The sequence below is a fragment of the Coenobita brevimanus genome, chromosome 65 (assembly GCF_032717465.1).
Source record: "Coenobita brevimanus isolate Jiangsu-jjx chromosome 65, ASM3271746v2, whole genome shotgun sequence".
Taxonomy (NCBI): domain Eukaryota; kingdom Metazoa; phylum Arthropoda; class Malacostraca; order Decapoda; family Coenobitidae; genus Coenobita; species Coenobita brevimanus.
This window is the reverse complement of record NC_137018.1, coordinates 20952242-20973494: the sequence shown is the minus strand read 5'-3', so window position 1 is coordinate 20973494 and position 21253 is coordinate 20952242. Positions and strand designations below refer to the sequence as shown.

Sequence of the window (21253 nt, the reverse complement as noted above, 5' to 3'; positions counted from 1 at the left end):
TCCAACAACGTCCAAGCTTCACTTCCGTACGTTAGAGTTGGTATCACAATACTGTCATGTAGTAACTTTTTCACTTCCATGCTCACTTCCCTGTTTCTTATCACTGCTTTCAAAAAACCAGCAACCTTTCTTCCCTGCTGTACCCTTTCAAGCAATTCACCCTCCAAACCTCCATCCTTACTGATCACACTACCCAAGTACTTAAACGTACTCACATTTTCCAATTCCTCACCATCCAACCTCGCTGTACATTCACTAACTTCACCTCTCTCAAAGACCATCACTTTACTCTTCCCTACATTCACCTTTAGATTCCGTTTCTTACACACTCTCCCAAACTCATCCACCAAGCCTTGCAGCTCCCCTTTGTCTTCACTCAACAACACAGTATCATCTGCAAACAACAGTACAGGGAGTTTCCAAACACTATCCTCTCTCACCAGGGCCACTCCAACATCGGCCTATTTGTGATTATGTAAATGAGCGTGTGAGTGGTGGTCCCGTCGGACAGTAGTTAAGAGAAACCACGGTTTCGGTCATAAAAAGAACAAGACATAGTGGAAATAGAAAGTCTCCATGTGGTTGAATCATGGCGGAGAGGGACGGTGCTTTGTTTATGACAGGCAAGAGAGAGTTTGAGGGCTTCACTGAAGAGGATGTGGGAAATGGAAGTATTAAGTTGAACCAAGCAAGAGTAGCAGAAGTAGAGAAAACAGCTGAGAGGAATGTCCAGGAGATAAAAAAAAGTATGGACAGTAATTAGAGAGTTACAGGAACGGACCATAGAACAGGAAAACGAGATCAAAATTCTACGGTATAAACTGGAAAAAGTTTGTACACGTACTGACGAACAAGGAAGAGAAGTTACGGAATTAAAAGTGAGCAGTGAATATGCCTCTAATGAAATAAAACAGCTTAAGAGGGAGAATAAGAGGTTGGAAGAAGAAAGGGACAGGATGAAAAGCAAACTAGATGAGCATGAATCCAAATCAAGAATACAGGATGAGCACATTAAAGAAATCAAGGATCAACATAAGGGGTGGAAGAAAATTCAGGAAGAAGGAAATGTAAATTTGAAAGAGATTATAGAACAACAAAGCAAGGAAAAGGTGGAGAGGGAAGTGGGTAGGGTACTGAGAAGTAGAGAATCTTTAGTTAGGGATGTAGCAGATAAGAAAAAATGTGTAATAATTTCAGGAGTTAAAGAAAAATGTATGACATTAAGATCAGAAAGAGAAAGAGAAGAACTGAGTAAGGTTAAAGAAATAATATCAGTAGTCATGGAGGAAAACAACGAAGCTCAAGAAGAGATTGAACAGGTGTTTAGGTTAGGAAAGTACGAGGAAGGAGGGGCAAGTCCTTTGAGGTAAAGTTTAAGTCCCAGGCAACAGTAAACAAAATTATTAATATAACATGGAAATTATCAGACAAGGAAGGGTTAAAAAATGTTTGGATAAGAAGAGATGCAAATAAGGGAAAAAGAGCTAAAATAAAGTTGTTAAGGAAGCAAAAGTAAAAAACGAACTGAGAACGGAGAAAGAGAAGACAGTGTTTTATTGGAAAGTCATGGATCAGAAATTAAGGAAGTGGTACAGTCGGAGAGGAGAAAAGAGGGTATAAAAAACATCAAAAATAATGTGAAGGTGGCTTATACTAATGTTGATGGTTTAATATCAGCAAGGCTAGAAATCAACGATTTTTTGAGGGTACATGAACCTGATGTTATGTGCTTTGTAGAGACCAAGTTAAGAGAAGATATATATGTTCATATGGGAGATGGTTAATTCAAACTGTGGAGAAGAGACAGAAAGGAAAAAACGGGAGGAGGAGCGATGATAGCAGTGAAGGACAACATAAATGTAGATACCGTGGAAATGGCAGAAGGCAGGGTCGAAGTGGTAAATATGAAATTAGAAACTGGAGAGAATTGCAAGAGAGATATGGCAGTAATGTATGTTCCGCCTAAGACAAGAGCATGTTGTGATGATGAATACCAGGAAATGTTGTCAGACATGGCTAGTTGTTACAGAAAATGATTGAGAAAAGCAACAATATAATTTTAATGGGTGACATGAAATTTCATCAGGACCACTTGCTTTTCCTCAGTCTAATCTACTTAACTCCTCCTGTATTACTTTTCCTGCTATTTGTATATCTGCCAACAGCCATACCACGTTGAGTACACCGCTTCCCGTCCGATCAGCGAAGTTAAGCAACGTTGGGTCTTGTTAGTACTGTACTTGGATGGGTGACCGCCTGGGAACACCAGATGCTGTTGGCATCCCTACATGTCAAGTGGGGTTGGTGGATGATTAGTGCCCCTCCCTGTAAAACAATTAACTCTAAGCCCTTGGCCACCCCGTCTGGGATACATGGCGTCTGGCAATGAATGAATGAAATGAAACTTCGATTGTAAAGAGGTGAACTGGGAGGAATGGGACTCAGGAGGCAACGAAGATTCGTGGGGCACTATATTATTAAATATAACAATGAACAATGTGATGACGCAATGGGTCAAAGAAGAGACACAGTTCCGAGGGCAGGACACACCAACAAGATTTGATTTGCTGTTTACCAAAGAACCCGATGTAATAGAATCCTTGAAATATATGTGCCCTATTGGAAAAAGTGATCATGTGGTCATTGAGTTCCAGATGATAACAGGGAATGTGGAGCCAAGAGACGTGCTCTATAGGCAGGGAAGATACAACTTTGGGAAAGCAAACTTTATAGGAGTGAGAAAATTTTTTGAAAATGCAGATTGGAGAAAATTCAGAGAAACAGGAGAGATATAGAGGGAGTGAGATATTTTTCTAGGCCTCTATAATTCGAGAGTAGAAAAATTTGTGCCAAGAGTAAGGGGGAAAGAAAACAGGAAAAGGTGTATGATAGCAAAAAAAAGAGAGAGATACGGCATGGAACAATTAGAGAAAGAGAGGTAACAACAAAACAAAGGAAGAATATAAAAGAACTAGAAATGAATACACAAGAGTACATACAGAGGAAGAAAGGAATTTTGAAAAAGGTATAATAGACATATGTAAGGATGAACCCAAATTGTTTTATAGATTTGTCAGTGGCAAATTGAAACAAAAGGAAGGAATCACCAAATTGAAAGTAGAAGGAGAGGTCTATAAAGATATGGCAATGCAAACAGAAATAATGAACAAATGTTTCCAATCAGTTTTCACTGATGAAAAGGAGAGTGTGGAAGAGAAGGAGTGACTAGAAATTTAGTGATAAAAGATATATAAGGGGAAGTGCAGGAAGTGTATAAATTACTGGAAACTCAAGATGTAAGGAAAGCCCCAGGACCAGATGAAATCTCTAATTGGGTACCGTTACTGAAGGAATGCAGAGAACAACTGGCGAATAAGATTCACAGTTTAATTGTGTGTTCTGTGGAAGAGGGGAAAATGCCTCAAGAATGGAGGAGGGCAAATGTGGTACCAATTTATAAGGGAGGAAACAGAGAAGAACCCCTGAATTATAGACCAGTGTCCCTAACCAGCATGGTCGCAAAATTGTGCGAGAGAATTGTGAAAAATAGTTGGGTAAAGTATCTGGAAGAGATAAATATTTTGGCTGATAGTCAGTTTGGATTCAGAAGTGGAAGGTCTTGTGTTTCCAACTTGTTGAGTTTTTACTCAAGAGCAATTGACGTTCTTCAGGAGAGAGATGGTTGGGTGGATTGTGTGTATTTAGATTTGGAGAAGGCCTTCAACAAGGTACCCCATAAGAGACTAATGTGGAAACTAGAGCATATGGAGGACTGAAAGGGAACCTCCTGGAATGGAGGAGAGATTTTTTGAGAGACAGACAAATGAGGACATTAATAAAGAATAGGATGTCTGGATGGAGGGAAGTAACAAGTGGAGTCCCACTGGACTCGGTGTTGGCGCCAGTAACGTTCCTGATTTACATAAATGATATGGTAGATGGAGTGAACAGTTATGCAAGTGTGTTTGCTGATGATGCTAAGATCTTGAGGAAGGTAGAGGTTGAGGAAGATTGTAAAATGCTGCAGGAGGAGCTGGATAGGATACACGAATGGAGCCAGATGTGGGAAATGAAATTCAGTGCAAAGAAATTTAAAATATTGGAAATGGGTAAAAGTACCAAGAGGCCATCACTGTATTATTTTGATGGGTAATGAACTAATCACAAAAGCGAGAGAAAAGAAAGATTTGGGAGTGCTGGTCCAGGAGAGTTTGTCACCTGAAAAACACATTAACAAGACAATTAGAGAGATGTATAAACTCCTGACTAATGTAAGAGTAGCTTTTCATTATGTGGATGAAGAGATGATGAAAAAATTGATAGTGGCCATGATCCACCCCGGACTGAAATATGCAGCAGTAGTGTGGTCCCCACACAAAAAGAAAGATATAAACAAGATTTAGAGAATACAATGAACAGCAACCAAAATGGTCCTCAGTGTGGTAGATCTGTCATACAGAGAGAGACTGGAAAAGCTGGATTTGCCTTCCTTAGACGGAAGGAGAAAGAGAGGCGACATGATAGCAGTGTTCAGGACCATGATGGGAGTAAATAAAATTGAGAAAGGAGATCTGTTTTTATGCGATAAGAGAGTAACAAGAGGATGCAGATTGAAGTTGAAAAAGCCAAGCTGCTTGAAGGATATCAAGAAATATACAGTAGTTTTCCACACAGATGCAAAGACCTGTGGAATAGCCTGGACAAAGAGGTCATCCAGTCTAAAAACTTAAACGAGTTTAAAGCTAAATTTGACTTATTAAGAAACAGAGACGGGACCTCACGAGCATAGCTCATTTCCTGTATATCACAATTAGGTAAATACAGTTGGTTTCCTGTAAGCCAAGAAACCATTTACAATGCTGGGTGGTAACCATATAACCAAACCATACGTGCTTCCTATGTGTCAGCAAGCGGGTTGGTGGAGGGTTAGTGCCCCTCCCCGTAAAACAAATACCGTAAAACACTGTAACTTCGGACAGCGCCCAAATTTTGGACATTTTGCGAAAAAATGTAATAATTGAAGTTTACTGATAAAGAGTGCGATATTTGCAAAAAATAATGATATGGGTAGGTACGGTAATCTTTAAAGATTATTATGTATAAGTCCTATTAAACTAGTTTGAATATGTGTGGGTGAAAAAAAGTTTATGAATCAAATGGAAAAAAAATCAACAATTTCTAACCCTGCAAAACTTTGTTCACACAGAACAAACAGTTTCATTTGTAAGAATGTGATTAGTACGATTATATGTGGAAAAGTGTTGTAAGTACTGGGCAGTAAACTGTTTTAAAATATATACATGCATAATCTTGCTATGACTGTTTTAATGAATATCTCTGTATTTTTCAGAAAAAATTCCTAAGTTCGGACAGACAAATTACTGGAAAAATACGGACTATAGGTGTGTGTGTGTGTGTGTGTGTGTGTGTGTGTGTGTGAGTGTGTGTTTGTGTGTGTGTGTGTGTGTGTGGTGTGTTTGTGTGTATGTATGTATGTATGTGTGTTTGTATGTGCGTGTGTTTAAGACCAAAGTATGTAGCTCGTTAATACATTCCATAGTGCTGTCATACCATGTGCCTGTGTGTGCGTGTGTCTGTTGATTTGTGTGCATGTTAGTGGGTGAGTGGGTGTCATCAGAACCAGTAAGAAATGTGTAACATCATATTATGTTATTTAAGTATGCATTTGTTGAGTCAGTGAGGTATCTACTTGATAATTACGTGAAGTTTTGTTTAGAGATCAGTTCCCCCTACAGTTTGGAATGTATGCAATGCCTTTTTTTTTTTTCCTTCAGAAAAAGTTTCTGAAGAGTTCTTAGTTATATTTATGGCCAGAATACCTCACTACAGTGTGATATGATGCATCTTAATGTGATCTCAAATTATGAGCTCAAAAAAGAAGATATTTTTGGATATTTCTCTTTATATTTGTATAACTTGGGCCACGAGTGCACAATATTTTTTTTGAGATTTTTTAAAAAACTTTTAAAGTGTACGAAGTTTGTCCAGTGTGTCCGGAGACAGGTGCTATTAACCTTTCTCATGTTTAAAGGGCAAATACTTGGATGTCCGAAGTTTGGAAGAGCTGTCCGAAGTTAGGAAATTTGTTCCTAACTTCGGACACTTGAAAATTAAAAATAAACACACGAGTTTAGCGTGGCTAATTTTTTTTATTATATGGACTCAGTAGGTACTGTCCCTGGCTACCACAGGACACAACAGGGATAAAACTGCACCATTTTACACAGAGTTATTCATTAAAACACGTGAAAAGTGTCCGAAGTTAGGGTGTTTTATGGTAACTCAAAGTCAATGGCCACCCCTTACAGGATTGTGGTGTCTGGCAATAGATAGATAGATAGATAGATAGATAAATACACACACACACACACACACACACACACATGCAGGCACAGACACCAACGCATGCAAACACCCAATGCATGAGGCCTGGGATGGCCATTGTTAACGTTTTTGTTTTATTGTCAATGTTATAATGCATTAATTTCTTTGCTGCAGCATGTTCATTAGTGGTAGGTGGTGGCGACCATCATCCACTCACTTGATGTAGTGCTGCCTACTTCTTCCTCAGACTTTATCATTCTTTGCCTACTTCTTCCTCAGCCTTTATCATTCTTTTTCTGTGCCTGCCCTCCTCTCTTTATGTTTCTCCCATCTTTCCTCTCACTTATTGTTTTTCTTTCCTTTACAGGTGGCTTTACATTGAGTGACAAGCCAAATGGTTTCCTGTAAACCAAGAAACCATTTTTAACAGTGGGTGGTAACCATATAACCAAACCATACATGTTCCCTACGTGTCAACAAGTGAGTTAGTGGAGGGCTAGTGCCCCTCCCCGTAAAACAAATAACTAAAAGTCAAATGGCCACTCCTTACAGGATTATGGTGTCTGGCAATAGGTAGATAGATAGATAGCATGTTCATAGTCATATTATATACTTTTTATATATCCTGGTGTTTTATTGTGTATTAGTAATGTGACTATGAGTGTAAAGTATGAGGTTAGCTTGAGATGTAAGTGCCAGTTAAGAATGACCAGTGGGAGGCTGGGAAGGGTAGGGGTATGGGGGAGGGTTAGGAGCTGGGGTAGAGGCGGGTGGAGCTGGTTTCGTCCCCCCCTCCCGTCTTCCCTGGGTATATGGGGGTATGAAGGGGGCACCCCTGAGCAGAAATTAGTGATCGTGAGTGTACACACATAAAGACAGCAAGAGAAATCATACAGGACTGAACACAAACCAGCAAACATTACCAAAAATTATTTAAAGAAAAATTTAGCATATGTTACAGGCTAAAATAATTTTGAAAACTTAGCTGCGTACACTACTTTATCCTGTACTGTACAGAACTAATCAAGAATTATAGGGGGACGACCGGTATCTGGAATATTTTCGACCCCATGCCGGATCGAATTTGTGTTCTGGTTATACGGATGTGCCGATGCATCGGATGCCAGTTAATCGAGCCTTTACTGTACTATCTCCCTTGTGGATATCAATATCCTTTCTTAACTTGGTGTCTACAAAGCACATAATATCTGGTTCATGTATGAGGCTTACATGAAGGAGTGTTAGTGCCAACTTTAACATATGGATGTGAGACTATGGTGTGGTATGAAAATGGAAAGAGCGAGAGCAGTGGAGATGGGACTGATGAGGAATGTATGTGGAATACGGAGTGGATAGGGTACAGAATAATGTGATTCATGAAAGATGTGGAGTGAGGAAGTCTGTGGACACCAGAATCGAAAAGAGTGTACTGAGATGGTATATTCATATGGAGAGAATGGATAACAATAGAGTGGTGAAAAAGGTATATCTGAGTGAATTTGAAGGAGGGAGGAGGCGAGGTAGGCAAGGAAAAAGTGGAGAGATATGGTGGATGAGTGTGTGAGAAAGAGGGGTTTGGAAATCAGTGAGGCTAGGAAACTGACAAGAGATCAAGTTGGCTGGATAAATATTCTGAGGAGAAGTGCATGATCAGGGATTTGGCACCCCTTTTTAACGTGACAGAGTCCAGATTGACTATGTCAGATATGGTTATGTGAAGCTACAGAACATGGTGAATGTTTTTGGCTTGTCCAATAGAACCAGGATTCCAGGGGCTTGAATGATGAGTGAATGGAAGTGTGGCCCATTGGACTGGGCAAGTTTGGGCCGTCTGGACATTGCTACTCCTCACCCTGCCCTTGGGTGGGAAAGGAGGTCCAGATGATGGTGATGGTGGTGATGAATGATGTACCCTCAAGAAATCATTGATTTCTAACATTGCCAATATTAAACCATCAACATTAGTATATGCCACTTTCTAAATTTTTTCATTGTTCTTTAATCCCTCTTCTCTCCCTCTCTGTGTCAGTACTACTTCCTCAATCTCAGATCCATAACTCTCCAATAGAACACTGTCTTCTCTTCCTCCCTTCTCTGTTCGTTTTTTGTCTTTGCTTCCTTTACTAGCTCCTTTATTTTAGCCCATTCTTCCTCATTTGCATCTCTCAATATCCAAGCATTCTTGATCTCCTCTTCGTCTGATAATTTCCATGTTCTGTTGATGAGTACATTTACCATTACCTGAGACATAAACTTTATGTGGCCTCGCCTCTCTTTCCTCATACTTTCCTAGCCTAAAGACTTCTTCAGTCTCTTCTTGAGCTTCGTTCGTACCTTCCATAACTACTGAAACTATCTCTTTAGCCTTACTCAGTTCATCTCTTTTCCCTTCTGATCTTACTGTCAAACATTTTTCTTTTACTCCAGAAATTATCACACATTTTTTCTTGTCTGCTACATCCCTGCCTAAAAATTCACTGCTTCTTAGTACCCTAATCACTTCCTTTTCCATCTTTTTCTTGCTTTGTTGTTCTGTAATATCTGTCAAATTTATATTTCCTTCCTCTTGAATTTTCTTCCACACGTTGTGTTGCCCCTTGATTTCCTTAATGTGTTCATCTTGCATCCTTGGTTTTGATTCATGCTCATCTAGTTTACTTTTCATCCCGTCCCTTTCTTATTCCAAATTCTTATTTCTCTCTTTCATTTGAAGGAGATTCGTTACTCACTTTTAATTCTGTAACTTGTCATTCTTGTTCAGCACTGTGTGTGCAGAAACTTTCCAACTGGCTCTGCATTTCCTTAATCTCTTTCTCCTGTTCTAAGATCTGTTCCTGCAATCTCTAATTATTGACCACACCTCTTTTAAATCCTGGAGATTCCTCTCCACCATTTCCTCCACTCCTGCTGCCCTTTTTTGGTTCAGTTTAGTACTTCCTTTACGCATGTCTTCATCGGAGAAGCCCGCAAATTCACTGCCACCAAATGTAAACAATGAACTGTCTTTTTCTGCCATGATGCAACCGACAAAAACTTTTTACTTCCACTGTGTCTTGTACTCTTGTATGACCGAAACATGCATTTTTTTCACTAATATCAGACGGAACTATCATTCATGTATTCATTTACATAATCACAATAGGCTGGTCTCCTTTTTGCCGCTAATCTGGTGATTATTTCCCCACAATCCACAAAGAGCTCTGTCTCCATCGGTGACCTGTGTGTGTATTTACCTAGTTGTGATATACAGGAAATGAGCTATGCTCATGGGGTCCCATCTCTGTTTCTCAGTAAGTCAAATTTTGCTTTAAACTCGTTTAAGTCTTTAGAATGGATGATCTCTTTGTCCAGGCTATTCTACAGGTCTGTGCATGTATAAGGAAAACTATATTTCTTGATATCTTTTAACCACCTTGGCTTCTTCAGTTTCATTCCGTGTCCTCTTGTTACTCTCGTATCCCATACAATTTTGTCTACTCCCATCATGGCCCAGAACACTGCAATCATGTTGCCCCTCTTTCTCCTTTCCTGTAAGGAAGGCAAATCCAGCTTTTCCAGCCTCTCTCTGTATGACATATCTGCCAGGCTAGGGACCATCTTGGTTCCTGTTCTTTGTATTCTGTCAGTCTTGTTTATATCTTTCTTTTCGTGGGGGGACCACACTACTGCTGCTTATTCTAACCAGGGACAGATCATGGCCACTATCAATTTTTTCATCATCTCCTCATGCATATAATGAAATGCTACTCTTATGTTAGTCAAGAGTTTATGTGTCGCTCTGTCTTGTTAATGTGTTTTTCAGGTGACAAACTATCCTGGACCAGCACTCCCAAATCTTTCTTTTCTCTTACTTTTATGATTGCTTCATTACCCATCAAATAAGTCAGTGATGGCCTCATGGTACTTTTACCCATTTCCAATATTTTGCCTTTTTTTTTGCATTGAATTTCATTTCCCACATCTGGCTCCAATCATGTATCCTGTCCAGATCCTTCTGCAGCATTTTATAGTCTTTTTCAACTTCTGCTTTCCTCAAGATCTTTGCATCATCAGCAAAGAAGACGTGCATAACTGTTCATTCCAGCTACCATATCGTTTACGTAAATCAGGATCATTACTGGCACTAACCCCGAGCCCTGTGGAACTCCACTTGTTACTTCCCTCCATCTAGACAATCTGTCGTTTATTCCTGTCCTCATTTGTCTGTCTGTCAAAAAGTCTCTCATCAATTCCAGGTTTCCCTTCAGTCCTCCTATATGCTCCAGTTTCCACAATAGTCTCTTATGGGGTACCTTGTCGAAGGCCTTCTCCAAATCTAAATACACACAATCCACCCAACTGTCTTTCTCCTGTAGCACGTCAGTCACTCTTTAGTAAAAGCTCAACAAGTAGGAAACACATGACCTTCCACTTCTGAATCCAGACTGACCTTCAGCCAAAATGTTCATCTCTTCCAGATATTTTATCCATCTATCTTTCAGGATTCTGTCGCACAATTTGGTGACCATGCTGGTCAGGGACACTGGTCTATAATTCAGGGGTTCTTCCCTGTTTCCTCCCTATAAATTGGTACCACATTCGCCCTTTTCCATTCCCGAGGCACTTTCACCTCTTCCAGAGAACACACAAGTAAACTGTGAATCTTATCTGCCTGTTGTTCTCTACATTCCTTCAGTACCCAATTAGATTCCATCTGGTCCTGGGGCTTTCCTTACATGTTGAGTTTCCAGTAATTAATACACTTCCTGCACTTCCACTTTTATATCATTTATCACTACATTTCTAGTCACTCCCTCCCCCTCCACAGAATCACTTTCATTAGTGAAAACCAATTAGAAACATTTGTTTATTATTTCAGCTTTCATTGCCACATCTATATAGACCTCTCCTTCTACTTTCAGTTTGGTGATTCCTTACTTTTGTTTCAGTTTGGCATTGACAGATCTATAGAACAATTTATGTTTTTGGTGTGTTCTTACCTTACCTAATTGTTCTTACCTAATTGTATCTTTACAGGAATGAGTCAAGCTCGTACTGTCCCGTGTCTTAAACCATATTTATCGTACATATCCTTAAATTTGTGAATTGTTTTGGCACACACTATTTCATTCGGTAGTGCATTCCATTGATCAATTGCTCTGTTTGGGAAACTGAATTTCCTTACGTCTTTATCACCTCTCTTCTTATGCAGTTTTTTGCAGTGTCCTCTTGCTGATGCTTCTCCATATGTTAAGTAATCATTTATGTCTATTTTCTCCTTTCCTGATGTGCACTTATATAGCATTATCATGTCACCTCTTTTCCTTCTCTCCTGTAGTGTTGGTAGATTCAGTTTATTTAGTCTTTCTTCGTAGCTTAGGTCCCTTAAGCTTGGTATCCATCTTGTAGCAGCCCTTTGAACTTTTTCGATCTTGTCTATATGCTTTTTGAGATGAGGACTCCAGACTACTGATGCATATTCCAGGGTTGGTCTAATGAATGATGTTATTATCCTTCTTAGCATGTCTTCATTTATGTATGTGAATGCTATTCTCATATTTGCAAGCAGTGTATACATGTTCCGTACCTTCTCGTTGATGTGGTCAGCCAGAGGTAGTCTGTTATTCATAATCACACCTAGGTCTTTCTCTCTTTCTGATGTGTATAGGGTTTTATTTCCTAACTTATAATCCCAATCAGGTCTTTTTCCACTTTTACCAAACTTGATTACATGACACTTGTCCACATTGAATTCCATTTGCCATGTACTACTCCATTCATGAAGTTTATTTAATTCTTCTTGTAGCTCTTTACAAGAGTCTGTGTTAATAATTCTCCTTTGTATTTGTGCATCATCTGCAAACATATTCAGATAGCTCTCATTTCCAGTGTTACTGTTTATATCATTTATATACACTAAAAACATGATTGGTGCCAGCACTGAACCCTGTGGTACTCCACTAGTCACTTCTTTTCATGATGAGTAGTTTCCTCTTAGTACTGTCCTCATTTCTCTTTTTATGAGAAAGTCTTGCATCCAACAAAAAAGTTTGCCTCGAATTCCTCCTTGATGGTACAGTTTCCATAAAAGTCTTTGGTGTGGTGTGGTACTGTGTCAAATGCTTTCTTGAAATCTAAATAGATACTGTCCACCCATCCTTCCCTTTCCTGTATTGTGTTTGTTACTCTGTCATAGTAGCTCAACAGATTAGTAACACATGATTTTCCTTTTCTGAAACCAAACTGTCTTTCTGTTATCATACTGTGTTCTAGATGATTTACCCAAGCTTTTCTTATAAGTTTTTCTAATACCTTGCTTACAACACTGGTCAGTGATACTGGTCGGTAGTTGAGTGGATTTTGTCTATTTCCTTTCTTGAATAAGGGGACAATATTTGCTTTTTTCCAAATATCAGGTAGTTTACCTTGACTCAAGGATTTCTTGAAAATTAAAAATAATGGTTTACTTAACTCCTTTGCACATTCTCGTAATACCCAACATGAAATTTCATCAGGACCACTTGCTTTTCCTCTGTCTAATCTACTTAACTCCTCCTGTATTACTTTTTCTGCTATTTGTATATCTGGTAGTGTATGTGGACATGCATGTTCCACATAGTCCCTTTCAAAATTTTTTTCTTCTGTAAAAACTAATTGGAAATTCTTATGTAGTGCTTCACAAATATCTTTCTCTTGTGCATAAGTGATTCCCTCGTCTGTAATTGATTGTATTATATCTTTTACTTTAGTTTTGCTTCTGATATAGCTGTAAAACAGCTTTGGTTGATTACTACTTTTATTTATTATATCCTCCTCAAACTGTTTTTGGGCTTCCCTCCTTATTCATGTATAGTCGTTTCTTGCCTGTTTGTAATTATTATACTCCCTTTCACTATTGTGTCTTCTGTATCTATTCCACAACAAATCTCTTCTTTCTTTTGATTTTTTACATTCTGTATTGAACCATTTCTGTATTTTCTTATCTGCTTCTTTGTGCTGTGGGATGTAGTTCTGGACTCCTATTTCATAAAATTCACAAAATTTTTTATATACAGCATTTAAATCTTGTCCTCTAAGCTCATTTTCCCAATCAACTTCTAAGAAATACATCTTTAGGTATTGATAATTTCCCTTTTTATAGTTTAGGCTCTTTTTGTAACTGTTATTTCTGTTTACAATGTCATATGCTATCCTGAAGTTATAATTTAGTACTGCATGATCGCTTTTGCTGAGTGGAGGGTGATATATTAAACTGTCAATATCATTTTCTTGCCTAGTAAATATTAGATCTAGCACTGAAGGTACATCAAGTCCTCTTTTTCTGGTGGTTTCCCTCACATGTTGCGTGTGTGTGTGTGTGTGTGTGTGTGTATATTATATAAGCACTTGTAATATTTTGAAGAGTCATTGGTAGGTGGGAGCGCTCACAGTGCTGCATTCGGGTGGCTGCCCTTTCCTCTCTTCCTTCCTTCTTTCCATCCTTCCTCGTATGTCTGTCTTTCCTTCTTTCTTTCCTCTTGCTTTCTGTCAGTGGGGTGACTTTACAATGAGTGACAAGCCAAATGGTTTCCTATGTACCAGGAAACCATATACTATGCTGGGTGGTAACCATATAACCAAACTATGGCTCCTAGTGGTGTAGTGGGTAATTAAGGTGCTCCAGCCAGATGGAGCCAGAGTCGGTTTATATCCTAGGGATGGTTTGGGTTTATTGGTCACGTAATGTCACTCAAGAATGAGTGAAGCTGGTCATTCTCGTCTTAAATGCCAGGATCAAATTGTCTAGCCCCAGGCTCCTATGCTTCTCATGGGGCAACACAGAATTAGATGATGATGATGATGATGATAACAAAAAACTAACTTCCTCTCTACATTGACATGCTGTACTTTTTATTTTGTTCTTGTTATCTCCAGGCAGCTTAGGAGTGACTTGTCAAACTGGAGAGGTCAGATACACCCATAACAGCCCCCTAACTACTGTATTAGAGATCCTTTCTAAAGATTAATAAAATTGTCTGACAGAAGCAAATATAAAATACTGAAAGTCTTTGTAAGTTGCATTCTTATGCAATTTCTTGCTGTCAAGTCCTACCTGAAAAGCAGAGAAGTTAATGAAGTTCCATTGGTGAATGAGTTTGGGAGAGTATGTAAGAAACTGAATCTAAAGGCAAATGTAGGGAAGAGTAAAGTTGTGGTCTTTGAGAGAAATGAGGTCACTGAATGCACAGTGAGGCTGGATGGTGAAGAAATGGAAAATGTGAAGGGATTTAAGTACTTAGGTAGTGTGCTTTGTGGTAAGGAAGAATGGAAGTTTAGAGGTTGAAGTTCTTGAAAGGGTACAGCAGGGAAGCAAGGTTGCTGGATCATTGAAAGCAGTGATAAGAAATTGGGAAGTGAACATGGAAGTAAGAAAGTTGCTGCATGATAGTAGTGTGATACTCACTCTGATGTATGGAAGCGAAGCTTGGACCTTGTTGGCAGGACACACGTCAAAAGTGAGAGCAGTGGAAATGAGCAAACTGAGTGGAGCATGTAGGGTTATATAGAGACAGACTGACAAATGAGGAAGTGAAGGAACATTGTAGTGTGGATATGAATGTAACAGAAAGCATTAGAAAGAAATTGAGGTAGTTTAGTCATGTGGAGTGGATGTAGAGTGGGATACCAACAAGGAAAGTGTGTGAGTGAGGTGGAGGGGGGGGAGGGGGAGACTAAGGATGAGATGGAGGGATGGAGTGGAATGACATATGGGAGAGAGGAGTGTAAGCTGGTGGGAGGTTATCAATATGGCAGGGGATTTGTTTGTGACCACCCCATATGGGATTAGGGCATCTGACTATAGATAAATAGATAGTTAGATAGGTTACCATTAAAACTAATTGTTAGTTTTCCTCGATTTACAGTACCATTTGTATGTAAAAATTTGTGATAATGGAAGATGTTAAGAATACATCCTGTACTTATAATGAGGACTGCCTTTACTAAGTACAGGTAAGCCCTTAATTCACGCGAGGGTTACGTTCCCAGACCCTTCGCGTATGTGGTAAATTCGCATATACGTTCTGCCCTTGTGTGCACATAATTACGCACGTCTACTAAGTATATTACATCTGAATAATACTGTTTATGCACTACATACACCTTATAAACTAGCATAAAGTATGAAAAAACAACAAAAATGTAAGAAACTTAACACTGAAACCTGACAAGCACAGGTGTAGGTTGAGACACTTCAGCAGTCTGGTGCACAAGCCCTCACTGCCTCCCATATGCTACATTCTGCCTTCTTTATTGTCCAAACATTTGACTCATTCACCCCAAACATACGGTTCCGAGCCAGTTCACTGGCGTAGGTGGAGACACTTTAGCACAGCCTGGTGTACTAGCCTTCACTGCATCCCGTATGCTATGTTCTGCCTTCTTTATTGTAAGAACAGTTGACTCACTCCAAACACACATTTCCGAGACAATTCACCATGAAGTCAATTCACCATCAAAACATGGGCGATTCCTTGTCATTCTATTAATATACTTATTATTGATTAATTAATACTTTAATAACTAATTTTCAGGGGGATTTTATAACTCATATAAGTAAAAAACTAGTGTACTGTACTTGCTAAATAAACTGGTATGTATATAAATGACGGGGAATCGTCCTGACGGAGAATTGTCACCGACATTCCTCCCTTAAGTTTGTCCAACACTAACTTTCTCTGTCAGCAATATCACTTTATGAGTCCGTTTTGGTGTGTTACCACATGCATCACTAGCACCATGCTTAGGCCCCATGCTGGCAGACGAAGGCAAGCAATCACTGGAAGGCAGAAAAGTAAGCCACAAATAATGATTCGCGAGTCACGCATGGTTTGACCGTCGGATTCAAACTGACTGTGTAGTGCGTGGTAGACTGACCTCCCACACACACACACACACACACACACACACACACACACACACACACATACATATATGTATGCACACAGGAAGCAGGTAGGCATTATATTTTATTTATTTCTCTTGTATATTAAAATTATTTATTTGAATACAACTATAATTTCATGTTTTAATTATTGTATGAAAAATTCGTGGATAACCGAAATCACATGAAAAAAGTTTGCGTGAATTAAGGGCTTACCTGTATTGTGTATGCCATCGTGTTGTGATCTTGTGGGTTGCGGTGTCAGGTGGGACACAGATATACAGATAGAATGATAGTCCGTATTACTGACCTGTTTTTATCTAACAAATCTGGTTCACATTCACATCATAAGTATTAAGGCATGATTGTGTGAAATTTTTATGAATATTAGGTACTGTATTAGACAGGAATTGTCAGATTGTCCCTCAAGTTTGACTGTAATTGACCATCAGCAATGCTGCAAGTGGTTTTGGTTTTTGTCAGGGGAGAACAAAGATTTTGCACTTACCCTGTGAACTTCCATAACCCTTCAGTCGTCCCACAGTCCCATGTGATCATATGGATTGCAGTGCCAGGCAGGGTATGTATACTGTACATGTACAGATAATCATGTTCCTTTTTATGCTATAAATCTTCATATTCTGTCAGTGTGTCCTCAGTCCCATAACCCTGTAAATCCCCATAACCTGTCAGTTTGTCCTCAGTCGCTTAACCCTGCAAATTCTCATAACATGTCAGTGTATTGTCAGTCCCTTGTAATCTTACAAGTTGCAGCATCAGACTGGATATAGATACAATATACAGATATAGTGGTATTTGTTAGCTATCCCATAATTCCGTATAAACCATCACTCCATTCGCTGACAGTCCCTAGTGATCTTACAGGTGCAATATGTATAGTTTACAGATACAGTAAGGTTTTACCATAGTCACCGTGTAAATCCTCATAACCCATCAATCCATTCACAGTCTCTGAAGTACCTGCGTAACAACAGTGAGATGCTGCCATATGTGATCTTCCTGGCTGCCCCAGGGATGGACCAGATCAAGTCACTTTACTCCACTGGCAGTGTTATGGGATCATCATCTCGCAACCTCACTGTGAGTTCACGTGTCTTTTCACTTCTTGTTTCTTTTCCTGTCTTCCCTTCCCTTCTGTTTCATTCTGTTCTCTCTTTCATTGGGTTTTATATACAGTTGGCTTCACTCCTGAATTAATCACTTACCACTGCCAGTCCTCTCTCTCCCTGAGGTGTGATGCTAATGCCAGTGTGTGAGTTCTGAAGCATTTCAAAGACGAAGGCAGAAGGGAGGGATTTGTCATTGGAGGTGTTTGTCTGTGGGGGAAGAATGCATGCGGCCAGGGAGGAAGGTAAGACCATTAGTTGAGACAGATTACTAATCAGAGTAATGCATTGGGTTTCCATAGCTGAGTGTAATTGCCTACCCTATGCCAAAATAAAATCAGCATGTGGTTGGTTTCATCTTGTCCAGCATCATTATTATCATTATTAATATTATCATTTTTACAGAAACTTTCAGTTATCCATCATCGCAATATCAGGCCCAATGCAATATCTGGTGCTGCTGGCTTGGCTCTTTTAAAGCAATAGCCAGTAAAATTATCCAATATTGGGGGCCAGAACAGGACATAATCGGTGATTCTGTGCAATATTAGGTGTTGAGGCATATCAACTGGCTCATGATTGGTAGTCAGTTGGTGCTGTATTACTGCACTGTATCATTATTTTATTGTACTTTATGCATAGTTTTCATCTTTTACTCTTGGTAAAGTTTTTAGTATGCAGTTACTACTCGTTGTACGTTGATTCGGTATACAATAATTCGCTACTACAATAATTCGCTACAACGATAATAGAAAAGTTCCACCCCAAAATCCGATTTACAGTAAATTTCCCGGTATAACGATATTGCCATCGGAAAATTTCCTACAAGCACCAGGCACATGCAAGGTGACCGTTGCTTGTCTCAGGCAAGATGGCGGCCCCAGCGTGCAGAGCATTTTTTTGGTTCAGTAACGTTGTGGTCCCACCACCCCTTCAAAGCCCTGTCTTTTCCACTCGTTCACATGTGCCCCCCAGCTATCGTTACCTCCCAGCCAAGCATTGTGCTGCTGTAGGCCTATACATTGTGTAGCACCAGGCCAACTTTGCACAAGTGTGTTTGTTGTGTTGTTGCAATGATTTACTGTATATGAGTAACGCTGCATGTATTGGTGTGATAGTGTTTGTTTTGGTCTTAGAGACAACTTGGAGCGACGTTTCAGTCTTAGGTAGGTGACCTTGGGAAGTTGAGTTGACGTAACCCCCCATTTATAATGTGTTTCAATCTCCTGATTTGTGATAAAATCGTTATACGTTAAGGTATGACCTGACGTAACTCCATCGTAGAACGAGTAGTGACTAGATGGTTGAGATGGACAGTAGAACAATTTCTGGCTCAATGCCAAGTGTTGAGCTGATGAGAGGGTACTAGCAAAATCCTGCGATTCACATTATTCGACGTAGAGCTTGGCTGAATTACAAAATGGATAATTAAGAGTTTACTGTGTTGTTATTTTCAGTGCAGTATGTCTAGGAGAGCATGTAGAGATTGTCAGGTGTGAGAGCATTGCTAGAGAACCTCTTGAGTGTGTGGAAAAGTTTTGTTATTGGAGAGCATGTTTTTTTATTACAGGTATTATCGGTGCAATGTGTCGAGGAAAGCAAGTAGAGATTGTGATATGGGAAAGGATTGATCTTGCTACTGAGTCTCTTAAGTGTGTGGAGGAGTTGTGTTATTTTAGGGACATGTTATCTGTTGGAGGTGGGTCTGGAGCTGGCTCTGTGACTAGGGTAAGGAGTGGGTGGAGGAAGTACAGGGAGCTGTTGCCTCTCTTGACATTGAGTGGGCTCTCCCTCTGTGCCAAGGGATCTTTTTATGCAGCATGTGTTGCTGTATGGTGGTGAGACTTGAGCAATAAAGCAAGAGGATATTTATGGGCTAAAACATACAGAAATGACTAATTAGATAGGTGTGTAATTCGTCCTTGAATTGAGGCTAGGATTACAATTGAAGGGTTAAGAGGAAGGATGGGAATGGAGTGTATTGGTGTTGTGATCAGGAGGGGTAGATTGAGACTGTTTGGGCAGGTCGAAAGGATGGAAGATAACAGTTAGGAGCAGAGAGTGAGAAGTGTGAATGTCGAAGGTAGGGTTGCAAGAGGCAGATCAAAAAAGACCTGGGACAAGGTCATAGAGTGTGGCCCCAAGGATAAGAGAATGAAGAGTGAGGCTGCCAGAGACCAAGCTGCATGGAGAGCCATCATTAAGTGACCAAAGCCGATTTCTGCAAGCATGTTGGAGCCATTATTGATGATAGGAGCAAATGATGTGATGTGTGTGTGTGTGTGTGTGTGTGTGTGTGTGTGTGTGTGTGTTCTTACCTAATTGTTCTTACCTAATTGTATCTTTACAGGAATGAGTCAAGCTCGTACTGTCCCGTGTCTTAAACCATATTTATCGTACATATCCTTAAATTTGTGAATTGTTTTGGTACACACTATTTCATTCGGTAGTGCATTCCATTGATCAATTGCTCTGTTTGGGAAACTGAATTTCCTTACGTCTTTATCACCTCTCTTCTTATGCAATTTTTTGCAGTGTCCTCTTGCTGATGCTTCGCGATATGTTAAGTAATCATTTATGTCTATTTTCTCCTTTCCTGATATGCATTTATAGCATTATCATGTCACCTCTTTTCCTTCTCTCCTGTAGTGTTGGTAGATTCAGTTTATTTAGTCTTTCTTCGTAGCTTAGGTCCCTTAAGCTTGGTATCCATCTTGTAGCGGCCCTTCGAACTTTTTCAATCTTGTCTATGTGCTTTTTGAGATGAGGACTCCAGACTACTGATGCATATTCCAGGGTTGGTCTAATGAATGATGTTATTATCCTTCTTAGCATGTCTTCATTTATGTATGTGAATGCTATTCTCATATTTGCAAGCAGTGTATACATGTTCCGTACCTTCTCACTGATGTGGTCAGCCGGAGATAGTCTGTTATTGATAATCACACCTAGGTCTTTCTCTCTGATGTGTATAGGGTTTTATTTCCTAACTTATAATCCCAATCAGGTCTTTTTCCACTTTTACCAAACTTGATTACATGACACTTGTCCACATTGAATTCCATTTGCCATGTACTACTCCATTCATGAAGTTTATTTAATTCTTCTTGTAGCTCATTACAAGAGTCTGTGTTAGTAATTTTCCTTTGTATTTTTGCATCATCTGCAAACATATTCAGATAGCTCTCATTTCCAGTGTTACTGTTTATATCATTTATATACACTAAAAACATGATTGGTGCCAGCACTGAACCCTGTGGTACTCCACTAGTCACTTCTTTTCATGATGAGTAGATTCCTCTTAGTACTGTCCTCATTTCTCCTTTTATGAGAAAGTCTTGCATCCAACAAAACAGTTTGCCTTGAATTCCTCCTTGATGGTACAGTTTCCATAAAAGTCTTTGGTGTGGTACTGTGTCAAATGCTTTCTTGAAATCTAAATAGATACTGTCCACCCATCCTTCCCATTCCTGTATTGTGTTTGTTACTCTGTCATAGTAGCTCAACAGATTAGTAACACATGATTTTCCTTTTCTGAAACCAAACTGTCTTTCTGTTATCATACTGTGTTCTTCTAGATGATTTACCCAAGCTTTTCTTATAAGTTTTTCTAATACCTTGCTTACAACACTGGTCAGTGATACTGGTCGGTAGTTGAGTGGATTTTGTCTATTTCCTTTCTTGAATAAGGGGACAATATTTGCTTTTTTCCAAATATCAGGTAGTTTACCTTGACTCAAGGATTTCTTGAAAATTAAAAATAATGGTTTACTTAACTCCTTTGCACATTCTCGTAATACCCAACATGAAATTTCATCAGGACCACTTGCTTTTCCTCTGTCTAATCTACTTAACTCCTCCTGTATTACTTTTTCTGCTA

At 39.4% G+C, this 21253-nt stretch overlaps 1 protein-coding gene and 1 non-coding gene across 3 annotated transcripts in view; both read left to right on the top strand.

Annotated features, from left to right (window-relative positions):
* The window catches only part of vari (MAGUK p55 subfamily member vari), a 269199-nt gene that overhangs the window by 221464 nt on the left and 26482 nt on the right, over window positions 1–21253 (top strand). For both annotated transcript variants that reach the window (XM_080276416.1, XM_080276415.1), the window contains exon 10: window positions 17216–17347. In XM_080276416.1, coding sequence (XP_080132542.1) covers window positions 17216–17347 — 132 coding nt within the window. The remainder of the gene's footprint in view (window positions 1–17215; window positions 17348–21253) is intronic.
* LOC145405207 (5S ribosomal RNA) lies at window positions 2158–2281 on the top strand. Its single transcript, XR_013898307.1, has one exon. It is a non-coding gene; the product is annotated as a 5S ribosomal RNA (ribosomal RNA).